The sequence below is a fragment of the Arvicola amphibius genome, chromosome 6 (genome assembly GCF_903992535.2).
Source record: "Arvicola amphibius chromosome 6, mArvAmp1.2, whole genome shotgun sequence".
Taxonomy (NCBI): domain Eukaryota; kingdom Metazoa; phylum Chordata; class Mammalia; order Rodentia; family Cricetidae; genus Arvicola; species Arvicola amphibius.
The window spans coordinates 150,843,481-150,865,217 of record NC_052052.2 but is presented as its reverse complement, the minus strand read 5'-3'; the positions used below and the strand labels follow the sequence as shown (position 1 = coordinate 150,865,217).

General features: G+C 50.8%; 1 protein-coding gene across 1 annotated transcript; it reads left to right on the top strand.

Annotated features, from left to right (window-relative positions):
• Positions 1 to 1,279: 1,279 nt before the first annotated feature.
• Cltb (clathrin light chain B) lies at positions 1,280 to 21,527 on the top strand. The gene is made up of 5 exons (XM_038333759.2): positions 1,280 to 1,570; positions 5,900 to 5,946; positions 15,765 to 15,882; positions 16,072 to 16,183; positions 21,083 to 21,527. Exons 1-5 carry the CDS (start codon positions 1,384 to 1,386, stop codon positions 21,252 to 21,254), a joined length of 636 nt encoding a protein of 211 aa, XP_038189687.1. The 5' UTR covers positions 1,280 to 1,383; the 3' UTR covers positions 21,255 to 21,527.
• The last annotated feature ends 210 nt before the right edge of the window (positions 21,528 to 21,737 follow it).

Sequence of the window (21,737 nt, the reverse complement as noted above, 5' to 3'; positions counted from 1 at the left end):
GCAGAGAGAACGCACCCACCAGGGGCCAGGGAACGCTGCAGCAGAGGAGGTGGAGAGAACGCACCCACTAAGGGCTAGGGAACACTGCAGCAGAGGAGGCAGAGAGAAGGCAAGAACCAGAGGATGAGGATGAATGCTGTTTTGTGGCTAACATCGACCATGAACTCACTGAAGCTATGATCACCTACCCAAGATCAATAAGATCAACTAACATTCCATAAGACAGCATTAATTGAACTCAGTGGGCTATTAACACAGAAAGGAGAGGATATAAAGGGGGAGGGAGATGTGTTGGGGGTACCTGGGAGGAGTGAGGGGGGTGCAAATGGTCAAGATGCATCACCTGCATTATGAAAATATTGAAGAATAAAAAAGATACTCTATTTTAAAAAAAGCCTCAGCCTGGTCTACAAGAGCTAGTTTCCAGGACAGGCTCCAAAACTACTGCGAAACTATGTCTTGCAAAACAAACAAACAAACAAACAAACAAACAAAAGGCATGATGTGTGCATGCCTATGAGCTCAACAACTGGGAGGATGAGGCAGGAAGGTCACTAGTTTGAAACCAGCCTCAGCTATATAAGAGTTCAAGGTCAGCCTATGGCTATATTAAAAACAAAACAAAACAAAAAGATTGAGGTGGGACTTTGAGGCATAATATAGAATCTGCACAGTCTCAATACATATGTTAATTACCAAGGAAAATAGCAATTTTACTGTGGAGAAAGCAGGCTCCACCTTAACAGAGTAATCAACGTGAACCTAATCAATAACGGGATAAACTGGCATTCTGCGCTACGAACTCGGGGTCACTTTAAATCTGAATAACTATAAAGAAACGTAAGAGCTCAAATCCAGAGACAAAACAACTGGCCCACTGCCTTCATGAACACCAGTGTCACCAGACACAGAGGAAGAGGAACCATCCTGATTTCAGGGCACCATCACGCAGATACGGGATAAGGACAGATGGGGCGGCAGGACGTCACAGGCAGTCCAGGGCCAAGTGAAGGCTCCGCTGCACGGACCGGCATGCAAGCCTTTCCGAGCCTCCTCTCACGCAGGAAGAGGACGGTCGTGTTTCAAAAGAAACTTTCGGTGAATGGACCCGGAGCGGGCTCCGCGCACCCCCGTGCCCTGGAGCAGGCGAGGCAGGGGGGTCGGGGGGTGGTGGCAGGGGCCGTGGGAGGTCGCCGGGGCCTGCGGGCGGGGCGACCACCGAGCCTCACGGGCCCCGCCCTCGGACGCTGACGTCACCACATTCCCGCGGCGGCTCCTCCTGCCGCCCCGCCGCTGCCGCCGCAGTGACAGGCGAGCCGGGCGGGTGACGGGAAGTGCGGGCCGCGGGCGCGGGCGGGAGGTGACAGCAGCCACGCGGGGAAGATGGCTGAGGACTTCGGCTTCTTCTCGTCGTCGGAGAGCGGGGCCCCCGAGGCCGCCGAGGAGGACCCGGCGGCCGCCTTTCTGGCCCAGCAGGAGAGCGAGATTGCTGGCATCGAGAATGACCCCGGTTTCGGGGCACCTGCCGGCAGCCAGGTGGCCTCTGCGCAGCCGGGACTCGCGAGCGGGGGTGAGTCAGCGCAGCGGCCTGGAACCGGGGGCTGAGGCCAGCACCGGGGCAGGAGGCCCAGGCTCGGTCAGACCCGGCCTGGGTCCCTGCAGTAGTCTGGAGCCTGGCTATCTGGGCTGATCAGAGACACCCGGGGGTTGTGTGTGTCGGTGGGGCCTGGGAAAGCAGGGAGGAGCCGGGGAAATGAGTTGGAGTCTGGGCTGAGACTGGATCCGCTGACTCTGGGGACAGGAATTTAGTCGTGACATTTTATCCCCAGGCCAGCTCCTCCACTCTGGCTTTGGAATCCTCCCCCTGCTCCGTTCTGAGAGTCATTCTCTGTCCCAGTGTCCTAGCTAAGTGGTACAGGTGTGGATCCTCCTGATCCAGGGCTTAGCGTTCATTCTGCTGGGAAGCAGGGGGCCTTCCAGGAAGTCGCGGCTCTTCCTTGGGGACCGACCACCTGCTGTCCTGCAGCAGTGGAGGAGACATGTTAATTACATTTAATAATTTCACACATGTTACTGAACCCATTTCAGAACTGGCCACTGGGAGCCTCGAAAGGTACACTATTGAAACAGCTAGGAAATAGCAATCAGGAATTAGACCCCTTCTGTCCTGACCACACAGTCTTCCGTGTGTCAGGCTGTAAGTCTGGACAGGAGCACAAAGGGTCACGAGTCCTACCCTTCCTGTCTGTAACTGTCTGTTTAGTGGATTTACAAAGGTGGCCCAGGACCTTTGTGGATGGCTTCAGACTTAAGGGTTCAGGACCTGTTTCCTGCAATGTTATGTTTACCATTAATACTTCACCCTTAAGGAACGATTTCTTATAAATATTTAGAAAAAAACAAACAAAAACCTTACTCCTAATAGACCTTGTTTCTTATTTCTGGTTGTAGTTTTAGAGTGGTGCAGTGGGCCTGCTGCAAATAAACATATGTATGTGAACACAAGGATCTCTGTCCGACAGGCATGTAGTTTTCATTCAACATTTTGCTGTGTCGCCATCTCCACTATGGACACAGAATGAAGGAACCGTATCTATGTATGGCTGAGGGGTTGACTCAATCAACTCCTACATAAGAAAAGTAGTAAGCCTTCTGTAACATGCAAGGAATTAGGGTTTGCGGGGTTATCAGGGCGGCCCAGTGGGTGACGGATGACACAGGAGTTTGATTTCTGGAGCCCACATATAAGAGAGAACTCACTCTCCCATGTTCTCAGACCTTACTTGTGTGTGTACACCACAAACATAAACACACACGATGAGTAAATAATAATAATGAAAAAGAAACCAGAGTTTGAGTGTCTGGCCTAGGGCTCCACAGCCATGAGAGGTAGGCTTGATTTCAGGCCTCCTGGATCCATACTGTTACTCCACACACTAACTGTGTACGTCTGACTAGGAGATGACTGGATGTGGCAAGGAGAAGCAGAGGCCTAACCAAGCCAGCAGGTCTGAGGCAGCAGCATTCAGTTCCTCTGCATGGGCCCTTTATGTTCCCGGGGCACCTGCCCAGGATCCTCCATGGAACTCACTTGTCAAGTTCCTCCTTGAGGAGGCTCTTCCCCCATCAGGAGGTCCCAGGTTGTTAGGAAGTCATGGGAAAGACAAGATGACATGCGGGGCATGCATTCAGGCTGAGGAGAGCCATGAAGGCCCGGGGTTTAACAAGCTGTGGTCTTTCCAGGGACTTACAATTGGGACTTGTCACTGACTGACCGTAGATATAAGCTGACCGGGAGACAAACTGGGTGATAATCCTTGGGGAAGCTGCCAGGGACACAGCCCTCTGAGAGTCTTCCAGACTTCTACATGTGGTGTTGCAGGTGCCCAGCACAAGGAGGCACTTTAGCAGTGGAGATCAGAGGGTGTTCAGGCACAAGCAGAATAGACCTGATGCTTTTTTTGTTTTTGTTTTTGGAGGCAAAGGGTTTCTCAGTCCTGGCTGTCCTGGAACTTGCTTTGTAGACCAGGCTGGCCTAGAACTCACAGAGATCTGCCTGCCTCTGCCTCCCGGTTGCTAGGATTAAAGGCGTGCACCACCAATGCCCTTGTGGACCTAATGCTCTCAAGCCTAGCCAGTGCCAGGCAACCATTCTCCCCTTGGTAGCAGGAGTGCTAGGAGCCTGGTGGTCTGAAGGAAAGGGCCTGGACCTTCTGGGAGCTAGGAAGAAGCTGGCTTCAACAGCATCCACCAGGGCTCCAACAGCAGCCACCAAGGCACACCTCTGAGTCACCTCCCCTTAGACAATGGGGTCTTCTGGTTCCATGTTGAGCACACTAATGCTGGCTCTCAGGAGGCCCTGGGGAAAGTCCTGTGTGGTGTAGGACTGAGTCCAGAGCCCCACTGAGCCTTCCATCTGAGCAGATGCCCGGCAGCAGGCTTGAGCCGTGGACATTTTGTTTCCACTTGTCGGCCTTGGGTAGGGCCCAGATAGTCTATGCTTTCACACCCAGTTCTCTGGGCTCTTGGCCTGACTGACTTATGGGCCAACTCTGTGTGATCTGTTGCCCCTGCTGGGCCTCAGTAAGCTCACAGGAATGTTCTGGATTCCCAAATGGGTCAGGCATCTGAGGAGGCCCCACATGGAACGGCATATCCTTGGGACTTGTATTTACCTTGCTGTATTTGTTCTTGGGCTCTGCTGTAGACTCAGGATCATAAATGTCTAAGAGCCAGAGAACACTGTGGAATAGACACTGGAGATTCTGTGAGTGGGTGTGTATGCCATCCCAAAGAGGCTGACTATGTTCCACCTTTCTGGAGGCTGAGCTGGGCACCAGGAAACTCATGAGGCCTTGCCAAGAGAGGTAGTGCCACTTCTCCAAAGGCTCTTCCCATAGGCACACAGTATCAGGAGTGGACCCTGGCAAGGGAAAGCTAGGTAGATACACTACCCAGAAGCAGCCTTGCTGAGGAGGATGCTCATACACATTTAGGCTCACCTTAAGTTAGCGAGCAGGCCTCTTGTGCAGTGGAAACCCTGTCTGAGTGGGTGAGGGGAAAGCTATCATAGTAGATCAGGACTAATCACTGCTTGACTCTGTAAAGAGGCTAGAATTTATATCAGTGGCCGGTGACTGACATGAGACTGACTGCCCTCCCCCCCATGTCCTTTCAGGCTCGGGCAGAAGTACTGTTGTTTTCTCAGCCCTGTCTAATTCGTACAGGGCTAATTGTCCTTCTGTGATGACTGCATACGGCCTGCTGTGGGTCACAGCTAGTAGGCAGGACAGGTTCAGAGAGGCCTTGCCAATTACAGTGAGCCCCAAAGAGCAATTGAATTCTCATTTGGCCAACTGTCTCTGTTCGCCCATTCTATGCAGGAGCCCTTAGCTGGGTCTGGGGGAAAATACGCATTCAGAGCCTGGTAAGAAGTTTATGCCCCCAGGCATACCAAACCATTGCACAAGAGTGGGGCACCCTGCATAGTGTTCTAGAGTACCCTAGAGATGATGAGACCTTCTTTTAGTGCCTCAGGGAAGTAGAGGAAGCAGTCTAAGGCTTCCTGTAGGAGGTGACTTGTACACCACTGAAAAAAAAAGAAGTCCTTTGTTTATTCAGCATCTAGTGATAACTTGTACAAAGGCCCAGGTCCCATGCATGGGCATGGCTTTGAAGAGGACAGCCATGGAGCTCTTCCGGGTGCTTGCCACTAGCAGGACAGACCAACCAAAGCAGGTGTGTAGGTTTGAGATGGGGGGCACAGGCTGGACTGGTAGAGGAGTGAGGGGAAGGCAACTTTGAGGGTCACTGTTGCAGCAGAAGCCACAGGTAATTTGTGACTAACTGGATGTTGGACAAAGGAATTGGGAGGAGCCGCTCACTGTGAAGGCAGAGTGAAACCGTGGGAGGGGCACAGAGAGAGAGAAATAGGCCAAGTGTTGCCCAGGGGGAGCTGCGAGTCCTGCTCTCCCAGGCAGAGTGGTTGCTCAAGGTTCCACCAGGACGTGCAGAGACACAGACCCTCTCTTCCTCATCCCTAGTGGCCTCTCCCTAAGCCTGCAGTACCCCTGCCTACTTACCGGGTCCCAGCTCCACAGTGTCAGGTAGGTAAGGAACAGTGTGCACTGACTAGGTAATCTTGAGCAATCACAGTAGCCTTTTTGAGTCTCCACTTGAGCATCTGTAAAATGGGTCACTAAGTTTTATTACAGGGCTGTGGTAAATATTAATTATGAAAGCGGGTGCACAGGGAACAGCCAGGGCCTGGGCCTCGTTGTTTATATATCCATTATGTGTGTGGGGAGGGTGTCAGTAAACCCATGGTTGTATACACCATAGGACCATCTTGTGCCTGTCAACTGGACCATGAATGATTCTGTCTCCTTGCTCTTTCCAGCTGGTTCTGAGGACATGGGGACGACAGTCAATGGAGATGTGTTTCAGGTAAGCACAGATGAGACTGCCGGGCTCAGCACCTTTAGTCTCTACTGGAGGTCACTTAGTGCCCACTGTTTGTCTCCACTGGAGGTCACTTCGTGCTCACTGTCTGCTGCCTTGACCATTTTCTTGTCACGTTGGGGAGGGAACCACTGGAGACCGGGGCTGATGAGTTGCTCAGGTTGTCCTCAGGAAGGAGTGGTATGGGACAAAGGAAATTAGAGCTCTGCCCAAGCAGGCGCTTCTGGTGGGAGGCTGGCCTGACTGAGTACTGTAGGTGGGCTCTTCCATTGGGAGATTCCATTCAGAATTTCTCTGAAAGGGTACCCAGAGTCTCTGCAGTGTGATTCCTAACACATACAAACTGGAGACAGTCTGGATGTCCCAAATCAGGGGCCTAAGTAGACTGGGAATCAAAGTTCCGGATATGAAGGGCTGTCAGAGCTTCCTGCCCTTCCAGGCATACATGCCCTTATTAGAGCAACATGCGGAATGAATGGCAGAACATCTGGCACATCACTTTCGTTTTTAAGTGTTTGCATCAGATATTTGGAAAAGGCATTCCAGTTGTGAATGGTGATGGTGCTAAGAGTGAGAGGCCCTGGCTTCTGTTGGCACCACAGGGACTGGTAGGGGTGGGTGAGGGTAGAGGGTGCTGTTGTTAAAGATAGTCCCGGGATGGAGCTCAGTGGAGAAGCTCCCGGTTAAAGCCCAGCTCCACAAAGACAGGACAGATCAGAACAAAAACAGACCAGGAGAGTACAGATGCCAGTGGCACCCTCAGATCCCCACATAGGTGTGTAGAACCCCGCATGTCTAGACGGAGCCTAGTCTCCTTGTGTGAACTTTGGTAAGACACGGATATTGGGGCCTGCAGCTTCCTGATCTCCTGAGCCCCACCCTGTGGAGGAGTTGGCCTCTTGGATCCTGGGAGAGTAAACAATACTTTCTTATGTAAGTGGGATGGGCTGGTCCTTACACAGGAAAACTGGCCTAGCCCCATTTCTGGAGAATGACTCAACATCAGGGAGTTAGAAAAGTGTCTCCCGAGGACCCCTCAGCTCCATGTCCAGTTGCATATAGCAGCGCTAAGGAGTAAGTGTTATTCTTGTACTGATAGGACTTTTGACGGGCCACTTCTGGGCTCTAAGAACACTTATGAGGACCCTAAAGTGGCTGTGCTGGAGCAGCACTTGGAACTGCAAGATGATCTAGACCATACTGAGCAGCAGATCTGTGCTTTCCAATTGACAGAAGTCTGAGGTTTACAGATGTTGGAGGGACTTATATGAAGTCACAGGGTCATATCAACCACTGCTGAAGTTTTCCTCACTTGGATGATCTGGTTGTCCAGGTCTTGAGCCACCCGCCCCCGCCACCTCCACCGCTCACCCCAGCATCACTTTGCATTTGGAGATCTGAAGAGCACAGTCTCAGAAGTAGTTATTTTAATTAATAATTTTTTTTTTTACAAACCAATCCCAGTTCCTCCTCCCTCCTCTCCTGCCGTTCTTCCCCACCTTCTCCCACCCCACCCCCGACCGCTTCTCAGAGAGAGTAAGGCCTCCCCTAGGAAGTCAGCAAAGTCTGTCCCATAATCTCGTTAAGGCAGGATCAAGCATACACACACACACACACACACACACACACACACACACACACACACACACACGCCTCCATGCCTATGCTGGGCAAGGTATCTCTCCATAGAGAATGAACAAAGTCAGTTCATGTACTAGGGTTAGATCCTGGTCTCATTGCCAGTAGCTCCATAAACTGCCCAAGAGCCACCATTGTCACCTGCCTTCAGGGGGCCTAGTTCAGACCTATGCAGGTTCCCCAGTTGCCAGTTCAGGGTCCGTGGGCTCCCACTAGTTTGGGTCAGTTGATTCTGCAGGTTCCCCCATCATGGTCTTGACCCCCTTGTTCTTATTATGGCTCCTCTCTCTCTTCGATTATACTCCAGGAGCCCAGTGGTTCGTTGTGGATCTTTGGTTCTGCTTCCACCAGTTTCTGGATGAGGGTTCTATGATGTCAAGTAAGGGAGTCTTCAATTTGATTACGGGAAAGGCTGGTTAAGGCACCCTCTCCACTATTGCTTAGATGCTTAGCTGGGATCATCCTTATGGAATCCTGGGAATTTCCCTAGTGCCAGGTTTCTCATTAACCCCATAATGGCTTCTTCTATCAAGATATCTCTTTCCTTGCTCTCCCTCTCTGTCCTTCCCCCAACTTGACCTCAGCAGTAAATTCTTATTCTCTGCTCTCAGGAGGCTTGCTGATTTGTGAATCACATCGCACCCATGGTGCCCTAGAATCCCCCTGGGCAAGGGAGGGTCACAGAAGAGATGCTTCCCTTAGTTGAGCAGCATAGCTCCAGCCTACCTGCACGGGCGTACACTCTGCACTGTGCTTCACTCTGCTGCTGGACCCAGAAAACTATCTTTAGGACGAGCACAGTAGCATTTGGCATGCACATCCAAGAGCCTCTATACCTCAGTCTTTCCTGGTAGGCTCTGTGGGTGACAGCTACCAACCTCATCCCCCACACAGTTCGAGGGTTAGTGACCAGCACCTATTCCAGCTCCTCTGGCTTCATGGGGGCCGGGGACAGGGATGGAGGACCCTTGCAGTCCTCCTCCTCTCCTCTCCACCCTCCCTTGCATCGCTTCTCTCCTGTGAGCTACTGACAGGACTCAGCAGCTCAGCCCAGCTTAGCTTGAGCTGCCCAATCCTGAAGGCGGATATGCCTCATCATCCTGGCCATCCCTGGAGCTTTAGTGTGCACTTGGCCAGCAAGAAGTCCCTCAGGAGGCGGGTGGGGCAGGAGACTGGGTGGAGATCAGCTGGCTTGTCTGTGGCCTCTTGCTTTCTGCTCCAGGCCATACTCAGCCTTTTCCTCAAAGGAGCTTTGGAGGAGTTTAGAGTACTTCTTCAGCCACTAATATGGCTACTATAGCCCTGGGCTGCTACACCTTCTGGAAGTGACCCCACCTCCTAGCCGAGAGGCTGAGCCTCGGTTGTGGCCTCTGACACTCACTGGCACAGACAGAAAAATAAATCCAAAGCGACCAGGAGAAAAGCCAGGGAAGTGTTTCTCGGACCTGCCAGCCAGCAATGCTGCTGAACTCATGCTGTCTGGTAGTGAGGACCCTAGCCACACCGTGACAGTAAGCCTCAGTAGTCATACTTCCTTACGTGAGTGGGCAGTGATTCCATGGCTGTTGCTTTGTATAAAGCCTTACTAGGTTCCTTGAGTGGGATGCTGTCACTCTTCTTTCACAGTTTGGAAATCAAAGTTGCTTAGGGAAGGGATTTTTCTCGACAGTAATCACCCAGTGCGTGGCAGAACAGGCACTTTAAGCCAGGCCTCTCTGATACAGTGTTCAGTGCCTTCCCTGGGCCCTCCCCCGGCTTTATAATCAGCCATTTGTTCATTCATTTCTCAACTCGCATTCTTTGTGGGCCGGGCCTGCGCGGCGGTGGTGGATGTGAAGGCAAAGCCAGTGGAGTGTTTTTCCCCAAAACTCATTTCTAATGGAGTACAGAGACCTGGAAAGAAGTCACGATAGCCCAGGAGCTTGGATTTGAGGGTAATGCTGAGACAGGAGGTCATAAATTCAAGGCTAGCATGGGGTACATTTTGAGGCCTTAAAAAAAAAATCTAACAACTTGAGTGTTTTGTGTCTAAAACCAGCTGAGAGCTTTACAGGGATTAACCTACTTAATCCCAATTCCCCCTTACGCAGCTTCTTTTAATACCCCTTTTCTCTCAAGGAGATTTAATAGCTGTGCTAGTTACATGGCTTCAGTGACTTCAGGAGCTGAAGTCTGGGAGCCCAACAGGGAAGTGACACAAGAAGTGGGTTTCAAGGCCGCCTAGGGAGGCGTTGTGGTCCTGGCTGAGGGAACAGAAGGTAATACTGACTTTTGGCTCGGGCTCATCCAGAGCGCCTGTGGGGTCTGCTGCATAGAGGGACGTGTCAGGAAAGCCCTTAGAGGCCACAGACCCAGGGCTGATATGAGGAGTCACACGTAACTCCCAGCCACAGCACAGTGGCCTTTTGTGTGGTGTAGGAAGTGGTCCTAGCTTGAGCAGATCTCACATCCTGGCCCTGGAACAAGACCAGATCTACCTCCAGGTATGGGAGGTGTTTGGAACCCTGAGACTCACATGCCCTGGGTGTGTAGGAGAATTGCTCCAAGGGCTGCTCAGGCTTCACACCCAGACCACAGACAGCAGTGGAAGCCAACAATTCATTTCCTGGCTTTTCCCAGCTGGATGACCTTAGATTAATAACCTTTCAAGGGCTGGTTCTCATTTGTAGCTGCTGTGCCCACAGGGTTGTTGGGAAAAGTACTCTGTGCCCAAGACAGTGTCTTCTAAATTACTGACTTGTCCACTGAGTGAGCCAAGGAGCAGCCTGGAGGTGGCGTACAGGAGCCACAGAGCAGAAGCGGCGGTGTTCCTGTCAGCTGTCAAGTGCCAAGGACGTTCACACCCAGTTATTCAGTTTGCACCTGGCTCTGTCACTTGCTTGCCAAGGGTGACCGTGGCACTTTGGAACTAGAGTCCCCTTACCTATAAAACAAGGGCAATTAAACCTTCTCAGAGGAACTGTAAAGATCAAAGACATCTGTTTAGTAACAAGTGCTCGGGAATCCTAACTTCTTCTTTTTTACATGATTTATTTATTTCTATGTTATGTATATTGGTATTCTGCCTGTATGCAAGTCTGTGTCAGGGTGTCAAATTCCCTAGAACTGTAGTTACAGACAGTTGTGAGCTGCCATGTGGGTGCTGGGGATTGAACCTGGGTCGTCTGGAAAAGTAAACAGTGCTTTTAACGGCTGAGCCATCTCTCCAGCCTGGTAGATCATACTTTCTTAGGTGGCTAGAGGGCTGGGGGAAGGGCAAAAAGTATCCATGTAAACAGCCATTTCAGAAGCAACAAGTGCTCTGCAGACAATAAATACAGCTGTCCCCGGGTTCCAAAAGGAACTGGTCCAGAACCCTGAAAGCATAAAAATCCGTATTGGAATAAAATGGTAAAGTATTGAGGCTGTGGTGTGGCTTAGCAGAACACTTCCAAGGCCCCAGGTCCAATCCCAGCTGCGTGTGTGAGGGAAATGGCATGGTATTTGCATGTAACCCATTCACATCCTCCTGTGCACGTTCAATTCTATAGGTTACGTGTGATCCCTAATACAATGTAACTGCTTTGCAAAGAGTTGTCAGAGGATACTGTTTAGGAAATAATGACAAGAAACAAAACTGCATATATTTAATTACAGAGGCCACTGTTGTGGAAATAACTTCATAGCTGAGGGTCAGTGACTGATGGATGAGCAGACACAGAAGAGAGGCTGACTGTGGAGAAATTGTTTAGGAAAGTGGCCACAGCTCGGGGTGGGGCAAGGCTTGTAAACTCAGCTACCTGGGGGCTGAGGCAGGAGGATCAAAAATTCACCGCCAAACTGGGTAACTCAACAAGACCCTGTCTCAAAACAGGAAGGAAGGGAAGGAGGGGAGGAGGGAGAGAGGAAGGAAGGAGCAATATAGCTCACCATAAGAAGCTTGCTCTCAATCTGATGAGCTGACTTTGATCCCTGGGACCTGCATGGTGGAAGGAGAGAACTGATTCCTGCAAGTTGTCCTCTGACCTCCATACTTACATGGTGTGTGCACACACACAATAAATAAATATAATTTAAAAAGAAAGCAGGAGGGGCAGGCCTGGGATATAGCTTAGTGGATCTGAGTTTATTCTATTACTAAAACAAAACAAACAATGGTCGTCATGGGAGGCCTCTCTCAGAGCACTGGGTTGAATTAGACAGAGGAAGAGCGGTGAAGATGGAAGCCCTAGACCTAAGGGGAAGAGAGCTCCAGACTAGGACACTTAGGGGTGGGGAGGGACAGTGTGTCAAGAGTGCACTGACCACCAAATTAGGGAGCAGAAGAGAGCAGGACACTTGGATTTTTATTCAAATTGCAGTAGAAAGCCTTTGGGTTTGTTGTTGTTGTGTGTGTGTTTAAGATTTATTAATTATGTGTAGTGTTTCATCTGTATTTCTGCCTGTGGGCCAGAAGAGGGCACCAGATTGTATTATGGATGGTTGTGAGACTATATATATATACATATATATATACGTATATATATACATATATATATATATATATATATATATAGTAACTGGGAATTGAACTCAGGACCCCTGGAAGAGCAGCCAGTGCTCTTAACCACTGAGCCATCTCTACAGCCCTGTGTCTAGTTTTTTTGTTTGTTTGTTTGTTTTGTTTTGTTTTGTTTTTGAGACAGGGTTTCTCTGTGTGACTCTGGCTGTCCTGGAACACTCTGTGGACCAGGCTGGCCTTGGGCTCAGAGGTCCTCCTGAGTGCTGGGATTAAGGGCGTGCACCACCATGCTCAGCTTTTGGGACATGTTAAAACTGGACAGGACATTATTTTAGTTAGGCTTTGCATGGGTCACTTTATTTTGCATCTGGGGATTGAATCCAGGAAAAAGTCATCAGGGGTTGAAAGGGAAGAAAATGGGAAGTAACCTGATTGGGGACATACCTTAGCAGAGTACCAACAGAGCTTCCTGTTAGACTGAACATGGGATAGATAAGGGGGAAAAATCAAGGACACACACAAGGTTCAGGCTTCAACAGGGCCTGATGAGGTGTGGGTCTGTGTAGGAAAGTGTGTGCTAGGTGCAAGGCTGGGCATGTGGCCCAGGGCTGGCCCTGCCCTCACTGCTCAGACACCTGCCATGGAGCCCCGCTGCTTCACAGAGTGCTTACCAAGCTCCTCCCCACAGCAGATACTGCCAGCTCTGGGGTCTTGGCCCTGCCCTGCCCTGCCCTGCCCACTGGGAACTCTGGGTAGATAAGGGAGGTGGAGACTGACAGGGCACCTGGGACGGGGAAGCCTAGAATGTAAGGGCCTGGAGCATGATGGAAGCAGGTGGGAATACCTATGGTGGAGGAAGGAGGCAGGGCACATTGCAGTTGGAGCCCTGAGGGTCAGTGCCCACAGGAAAAGTGGAGGGCAGGGCACCAGCCAGGCACGGTGGCAGGACCTACTGAAGTACACAACCCCCAACACTTCTGTCTCAAGCTCTAGCAACTCCGTCACCAGATCTGAACCCCTCTATATCTCCTGTCCACTTCTTGGCCTTGGTGTTCTCTTCTGTACAATGGGAATGGAAGATGACAGCGATGGGCTGGTGAGATGGCAAAGCAGCAAAGGCACTTGTTGCCAAGCCTGAGGACCCGGGTTCAATCCCAGATCTCACCGAGTGGAAGGAGAGGACCAACTCCCTTAACCTGCCTCCAGACCTTCACACTCAGGTCCTCTCTTGCACATACCAATAAATAAATAGAATGATTCTACTACAACCCTCTGGGCCATCATTCTGCGCAGGCACAGCTGGTAGTGCTTGCTTGGCCGGCACTACGCTCTGAGTTTCATCCCCGACACTGAATAAAGCTGGAACAGTAGCACACACCTGATTCCTGCACTCGGAGGAGGAGGCAGGATAGTCACAAGTTCAAGGCCATCCTGGGAGACACGAGGCCCTCTCTCTACACAAAAAAATAAATGCCTTACAAATCCTGTTGCATCAAACCTCAGCACCAGGTTGGAGAGGCCATCTTACTACAAGTCCCATTCTTAGTGAGGAAAACAGGCTGGGTATGTTCAGGACTCACTCAGCCAAACACACATCTTCCAGCTTTCAGCAATGGTATTGTATGGCTTTAGAGTCCAAGTCTGTCACAGCAAGGTTTTATTATTTTATGTGTATGGGTATTTTGCTTGTGTCTTAAGTTACTTTTCTATTGCTGAAATAAGACACCACGGCCAAGGCAGCTTAGAGAAGAAAGTTTATTTGGGGTTTACCGTTTCAGAGGGTCAGAGTACACTAACCATCATGGTGGAGAGCACGGCAGCAGGCGGGCAGGCGTGGTGATGGAGCAGTAGCAGACAGCTGACATCTTGAGCCACTAGCACAAGACAGAGAGAGCTAACTAGCCATGGGTGAGCTCTCAAATCTCCAAGCCAGCCCCCAGTGACACAGCTCTTCCAACAAGGCTATACCTTCTAACTCTTCCTAAACAGTTTTACCAACTGGGGACCAAGCATTTAAATATATGATAATGTAGACTGTTCTCATTCAAATCACCAAAGCCCGCATGTATGTCTATGCCTGGAGCCTACAGGCTCTATGTCTATGTCAGATCCTCTGGAGCTGGAGTGACAGATGGTTGTGAACTGCCTGTGGGTGCTGGGAACCAAACCCGGATCCCCTGAAAAAGCAGTCATGCTCTTAACTGTAAGAAGTCTTTTTCTGTCCTGCCAACCAACTCCCAAATAATGACACAGAAGTTTCTTATTAATTATGAAAGCTCTGTCTATAGCTTAGGCTTGTTCCTAACTAGTTCTTACAACTTTTATATTAATCTATGTTCTATAACGTGGTGTTACCTCATTTCCATCTTGCACCTCCTCTTTCCTCTCTGTGTCTCCTGGCTTCTCCTGCACGCCTCAATCCCTTCTCTTCCTTTCTCTCCCTGGAAATCCTGCCCATCCTATTGGCCATTCAGCTTTTTATCACACCAATCACAACAAATACACCTTTACTCAGTGTCCCAAGATTCCCCAACACTTAACTGCTTAGTCATCTCCCCAACTGTTCCCACCCCTGCTGCCATGGCAAAGTTTTAGTATGGTGGTTCTGCCTGCTCTGGGCTGCATGCTCACTCAGCAAATGTCTGTAGTCTCCTGTGTGCCAGGCACTGTGGTGGGCTCTGTACACAAAGTGATGTAACATAACAGACAGGGTCCCTGCTGTTACAAAGGTGACACTCTGATGGACAGATGAACACATTAGTAGGCTGTATAAGTTTTACCATGTAACACAACAGTTAACAGATTTTAATAATGGTAGCACAAGGGACTTGTTGTGTGCAAGACAAATGAGGTCTACACCTTTTTTTGTTTGTTTTTGAGGCAGGGTTTCTCTGTAGCTTTCAAGCCTGTCCTGGAACTAGCTCTTGTAGACCAGGCTGGCATCAAACTCACAGAGATCCACCTGCCTCTGCCTCCCAAGTGACAGCTTTTTAAAAGAGATTTATTTTGTGTATGTTTTGCTTGTATGTATGTATGTGTACCATCAGCATGCAAATGCCTATAGAGGACAGAAGAGGGCGACTGATCCCTTAGAACTGGAGTTACAGACAGGTGTGAGCCACCATGTGGGTGCTGGGAGCTGAACCCAGGTCCTCTGCAAGAGGAACAAGCCTCCTTAACCATGGAGTCATCTCTTCAACCCCAAATTTAGTTTTAAAACTCATTTTTTTTGGTTTTGTTTTTGGTTTTTTGAGACAGAGTTTCTCTGTAGCTTTTGGAGCCTGTCCTGGAACTAGCTCTTGTAGACCAGGCTGGCCTCAAACTCACAGAGATCTGCCTGCTGAGTGCTGGGATTAAAGGTGTGCATCACCACCACCTGGCTTAAAATTCATTTCATGTATCAACTCTTTGGGAGTGGGTGCTATCACTTATCCTGTTTTCTGATGAGCAAAAGGGAGTATAAATGATTTGGCTTGGCTTGAGACAATGATCAGGCACAGAGAGGTTGAGTGCCTTGCCTGGGGCCACAGGAGAGCAGAACTGGCAGAGGGAACACAGAGTGTAAAGTCTCTGGGTGGTGGAAATGGGCTGGCTGGCCTGATGGGGGGGCTATCTTGGTTGCAGCAGAGAAGCACAAACAGCAGGGCAGGCATGATGGGCCCGGAACACTGTGCTTATGTTGTAGGAGGCTAATGGGCCTGCCGATGGCTATGCTGCAATTGCCCAGGCGGACAGGTTGACTCAGGAGCCTGAGAGCATCCGAAAGTGGAGAGAGGAACAGAAGAAGAGGCTGCAGGAGCTGGGTGAGACTGATTCCAGCAGGAATGGCTGGGACACGGTGGGTGGGACAAGGTGAGGCAGCCTTGGAGTCTGTACAGGCCCACTTGGCTGAGGGTGGGTGCTGGGGCTGCTGTCTGGGGGCCAAGGGTGGGGCATCCAGGGTGGCTATTCCCCACAGAAAAGTTGTGCTCATTCTCCTGCTGGGCTCACAGACGCTGCCTCTAAGGTGACTGAACAGGAGTGGCGGGAGAAGGCCAAGAAGGACCTAGAGGAGTGGAACCAGCGCCAAAGCGAGCAGGTTGAGAAGAACAAGATCAACAACAGGTGAGTGACCCTGGGGACCCGAGGGGAGCCGAGGAGACCAAGGGCAGTCATGGCAGCATGAGGGGTGGCTGCGAGGAGATGAGGGGAGCCATGAGCACCTGAGGGGTCTGAGGAGGCTGAAGGCACCATGGAGGCAATGAGGGCACGGTGGTGTTGGGGACTGTCTTGCGATGGGTGACGTAGTAAAGACATGGAGGAAAGAGCTGCTGGAAGCCTGGGCTTCCTCACAGCACCACTCCTGAGCCCTCTCTGTGACTGACAGGCAGCAGAATGGGTGCCACAATGGAATGTGACTAGACTCTTCAGGACCCTGAGCCCTCTGTAGGTAAGGTAGAGAGGCACAGGCCTGGTAGGGAGTGAAGAGCCAGCCTGAGTATTTGATTTCACTTCTTATAGAAATGACAGTACTTCAGCCCAGTGTGGCTAAGGGATGAGCATTAGTGGCCTTTATAAACGAAAGGCCAGGACAGTGGGGACACAAACGAAGTCAGTCAGCAGTCTCCCTGCCACTCGGCTGAGCTTCCTTCTGCTCTGGGACTCCTGTCAGACGTACACCGTGTATGGGAGCAGCAGCTTCAGTTTTCTGCTCTACTGGGTTGGCAAGCTCGGTGAAAACAGCAAGCATCTAGTGGCTCCTGCCAGAGTTGGCTCGGGCTATGTGCCCAGGTCAGGCCCCTGACTGTAGACAGGAGGGGGGCACTCCAATGGGTGTCAGGGTGGAAGCCTTATTCACTGAGCTGCACATGGGGGCCAGTGGACTGCAGGGTGAGCAGCTGATCCTGTAAAGCACAGGCAGGATAGGGGCGTGGGTGCAAACCAGAGAACACGTTTGTGGAAATGGATGCTCTCCTGCTTTGGATGCTGTGCTCTTCAAGATACAAGATCTTCCCGGGAGGGAGATATAACCAAAATGCTGCGTGCCAAGTTGGGCACTGGGTGTCAGATGAGGACCCTTCTGTGTCCTCTAGGAGTTCAGAGGAGCGAATCACATGTGTGCAGCCAAACTTGGATCTACTGGGACTCTATGCGCGAAGACCAAAGAAGCAAAGAACAATTAGCACGCCAGAGAAGAAGCAGTGTCTAGACCAGTGTTTCTCAACCTGTGGGCCGCAACACCCCCCCCCACAGGGTCGCATATCCGTATCTCGCATATCAGATATTTTCATTATGATTCATAACAGTAGCAAAATTACAGTTGTGAAGTAGCAACAAAATAACTTTATGGTCGAGGGTTAGCACAGCATGAGGAACTGTGTTCAAGGGTCTCTGCATTAGGAAGGTTGAGAACCACTGGTCTAGAGACTTGTCTTTGAGGGATGATGATGGTTCATCAGGAAAAGGATTTATATAAGGAAGAACATTCTAGAGCTGAGAGCATATAGTGTTGTTGGTCTACAGGAAGTCAAGGTATAGAGGGAATGGTTTTAGGAATTAGGTGGCTTATGGGGATGGCATTGGAAGGGTCTTGGGAAGAGACCTCATTGAGCAGTAGGAAGCCATCAAAGGTACAGCACTCCCCACACTTATGGGTAATTGTTAGCTTTTAAATTGTACTTCCTAACATGTCTCTTATGGAGGTACTAACACATGTTTCTCTTTCTCTTTAACCCTGTGCCTGCCTGTCTTGCTGTCTGTCTTCCCCCACCTAATTCCTTCTCCTAACTTTCTCCTCAAGGATCGCTGACAAAGCGTTCTACCAGCAGCCAGATGCTGATATCATTGGCTATGTGTACGTGTCTCCTTTGCTCTCTGCAGGGCAGCTGTGGAGGGCAGCCCAGTGGTTTTTCAGAGTCTCTTGTCTGTGTGGTATAAATGCATGTGGCTGGGCTCAGAGCAATGACCAAAGCAGCAGGCGAACTCCCGGGCAGGCGCAGCCCTTGCCTTTCACCCTTCCATTTCTGTCCCTCCAGCAAACTGGAGGCAGCTTTGCCCATTAGAGTTCCCAAGTGGGGGCAGAGGAGGGTGCGCACTACCCAGCGTCACATGGGAGGGCAGGGTCACAGCAGCCTAGCTCTTCTCTGAGATGCTTCTTGTGGACGGGTAGGTGAGAAGGGGAGTTTTACTGGACAAACACCAAGCATAGAGTGCTGAAGGCATAAACAGTAAGGGATGGCTTTGTGTCAATCCTGCCCCCATCCAAGCGCACTGATTTGACCGTGATGCCCGGCCCACTCCACAGCAGCCCCTCTTCTGTGTATCTGAGTTTGGAATCTGGCTGGCACTGTGCTGCTCTGGATTTGGAATGGCAAGCGGGTTTCCTCTCATACCAGCCCCAGGCGTAGGCCATGCTCCGGACAGCAGTGATGTTTACTCATTTCACACATCCCCGCTGTTCCTCCTGGAGCCAGGCCTGCTGAACCGCACACCACTGCAGCCTCTGCTGCCATCTGCACTGTTCCTCCCTATACAGCACAGGCACAGCAGGTAGCAGCCTTCCTTTCCTTCTGCCCACCCCCTCTTCACCCATCTGGCCCTTACCTGCTGGTACTAATCTCATGCCAGTCACTGGTCAGACACAGAGAAGAGACACAGCCCTCACCCTGAAAGTTGCTCATGGATGGGAACACATTTATATTACGAGCTCTGGAAGCCGCCCTCTCTGCTGAGGACCCAGTGCTTCAGATTCATGACCCTCGGCTGCACCTTAAGATTTAAAGATGAACTGCTGGGTAGTAAGGGTTGAGAAGGGCACTCTAGGTGGGAGAAGCAGCTGGGGCAGAGGCCTGTAGAGGACTGAGGGGTGGGGCTTCTGGGGATGGGTGGACACTGAGGCTGGGAGGTCCTGGCAGGACTCTCTGTTATGCTAGGCTAAAAAACGTAGATTTGACCTCAAGGCAGTGGGGAGCCATGGAGGCTTCTCACAGGGAAAGGGATACCTGGCAGATGTGGGTGCTGTAGAACACTGCTGTGTTCAGTGCTCCTAATGGACCCAAGGAAATGGTCCAGAGGACCCAAGAATTGGAATCAAGACTTCTCAGCCTTCTACCTGCCCACGCATTTCCAAGGGAGCTTGAGCAAAGCAGATTCTGGTTCTGCAGGACTGAGGTGAGCTCAGCCTGTTTCTAACAAGCTCCATGGTGATGTCCATGCTGCCGGCCATGGCCCACAGATCAGCAGTAAAGGCAGAGGGCAACCTCTTGACCCTGATGGGCAGCTCCAAGGATAAATCCTTCATCACACCGCTGTCCAGCCACACACAGCATAGACCTTGTCACCACGGCTGCTTAGGTCAGAGAACAGCTCAGAAGAGTGGAAGCCATGCTTCTCCCTGCACAGGTTAGCCGAGTACACTGCAGAAAGACAAGATCATGACAGACGGCCACGTCATTGAGCCTGGGCCAGCTCTTCTAGTAGGTGCAACACAGTGGGGTCCCCTGGAGAGCTCTGCTACCATCCAGACCCACTTCCCAACCACCCCCTAACTTTGTATCCTTTCTTCCCCCTTCCAAATAACTGAGTCCAATTGGTGCTGTTCATAAACTCCTCAGTGTGGACCTATGGAGAACCACACCGATAAACAAAACTGACTTTCCATAGGCTGTCTATACAGCTCCTCAGTTACGGGTGGGGGCTTGTGAACCCTTCCCACTCCATGCTAGAATGCTGACTGGTTTGCTCTTGTACAGGTGACCAGCTCCTGTGAGTTCATGCCTGCCAGTGTCCTGTCATGACAAGACACTGCTGCTCTCCATCCTTCCTGACCGCTGGCTCTATAAGATCTTTCTGTCCCCTTTCCACTATGGTCACTGAACCCTGGTGTGTGCTACAGATGTTGTAATGACAGCTGAGCACTCTAAGTCAGTGACTTTCAAAACTATCAATCAGAAATTCTCGAGTGTGGTAGAGTTCTTGCCTGTCATACAGACAGAAATTCAACACCTGGCACCATCTAAACAAGCAGAGACTCCTGAAGCAGAGATCACCCCAGTTTTTATTCTAACATGATTCCAACTGGAGCAAAGCTTCCAATAGAGCCTTCCCCAGGCTGTGACTCCATCCACACAGAACTTTCAAGCTCAGGTTTCTGTAGTCAGATATGCTTGTAGGCAATCCTACAGCCATTACATAGTTGGTTAGGTAGTTAGTCAGTGTTCTCTCTTGGTGAAGGTCTTGGAGGTGTTGAAAACAGTTGAGGTAGAGGTAGAGACACAGCTTAGTGGTAGACTTACCCAAAATATCTGAGGCCCAGGTTCAATCCCTAGTACTGAAAAAGAAGAAAAGAAAGGCGGGGTGGGGGGAAGCTGGTGGCTTTTATGTACCAGGAACCCCAGTGCGGGAACTCATGATGGAAAGATACTGAGTGAGCCAGGTGTGACAGCACACATCTGTGCTCTCAGCAAGGTCAGGAGTTCAAGGTCAGTCTTGGCCACGCACCTAGCCTGGCCTATGTGAGACCCATGTAAACAAAGACAAACAAAAAGGAAAGGGTAGGAAGGGAGAGACAGAAAGCAGAATTCCCAGACTAGGAAGGCCTTTCTGAGGAGGTGAAGCCCACTCTGGGAATGAAATGATAAGCAACACGCTAGCCAGGTGCAGTGGTACACACTTGTAATCTCAGGACTGGGGAGCTAAGGCGAGAGGACCCCTTGAGCTCAAGAGTTCAAGAGCAGCTTGGGCTACATAACAAAAAGCAATAGGCATGAGCCAGTGAAAAACCCTCTCAGAAGGTGGTGACAGTAAGTTCAAAAGCCCTAGTCTAGATGACTCAGGATTCCACACTTAGGCCTAGGTTTCTTATGTCAAGACTGTTCCGGGTGGCTGAAATCATAGGGCACAGGGCCGGGGAGACTTCTGGCTAATGCCCCAGAGTAGGCTGAACACCACAGACTGATGGGAGCAGAACATTAGTGACCCAGGAGAAGACAACCATGAAAACGCCTCTCCTTTCTCCACCTTCAGGGCATCCGAAGAGGCCTTTGTGAAGGAATCCAAGGAGGAGACCCCAGGCACGGAGTGGGAGAAGGTAGCCCAGCTGTGTGACTTCAACCCCAAGAGCAGCAAGCAATGCAAAGACGTGTCCCGCCTGCGCTCGGTGCTCATGTCCCTGAAGCAGACACCACTGTCCCGCTAGGTGCCTGCCGTTAAGAATGGCCACAAAGCATGGGCCTTGCTGGGGCAGAGGAGCAGCTGCTTCAGCCAGGGTGGAACTTCCTCTGGCAGCTGCCACACACATCCTGTTCTGTTCCTCTGCTTCTCTGGGAGCTGGGAAGTGGGACCCTTACCCCTTTGAACCCCCACTCCCTCCTGGCCCCATGTTCCAGCCCCTCAAGACTCCTGAGTTCACTCAATTGTGACTGTCCCTCCTGATGTATTTTTTCTTGGCTTAAAGGGTATGTTAACTCTTTTTACACTTATTTATTATTATCCTCTTTCTCTGGAAGCTGCAACTGGTGTCAGGGCTCGGTTTGTGCTTACAACTTTCCCAGCTTCATGCCCTCAAGAGTTGAGGATGTACTCTTGCAGATTCAGGAGTTGCCAACTGGAAGCGGGGACCCCAAACTCTATCTGCTGTCTCCCCCAGCAAGAGGAAAGACAAGCTCTCAAAGAACGCTTT

Coding starts and splice junctions, on each gene's coding strand:
- Cltb (XM_038333759.2), top strand. CDS start 1,384: ATGGCTGAGGACTTCGGCTTCTTCTCGTCGTCGGAGAGCGGGGCCCCC. Junction 5,947..15,764: donor TCAATGGAGATGTGTTTCAG/GTAAGCACAGAT, acceptor CTTATGTTGTAG/GAGGCTAATGGGCCTGCCGA. Junction 16,184..21,082: donor AAGAACAAGATCAACAACAG/GTGAGTGACCCT, acceptor CTCCACCTTCAG/GGCATCCGAAGAGGCCTTTG.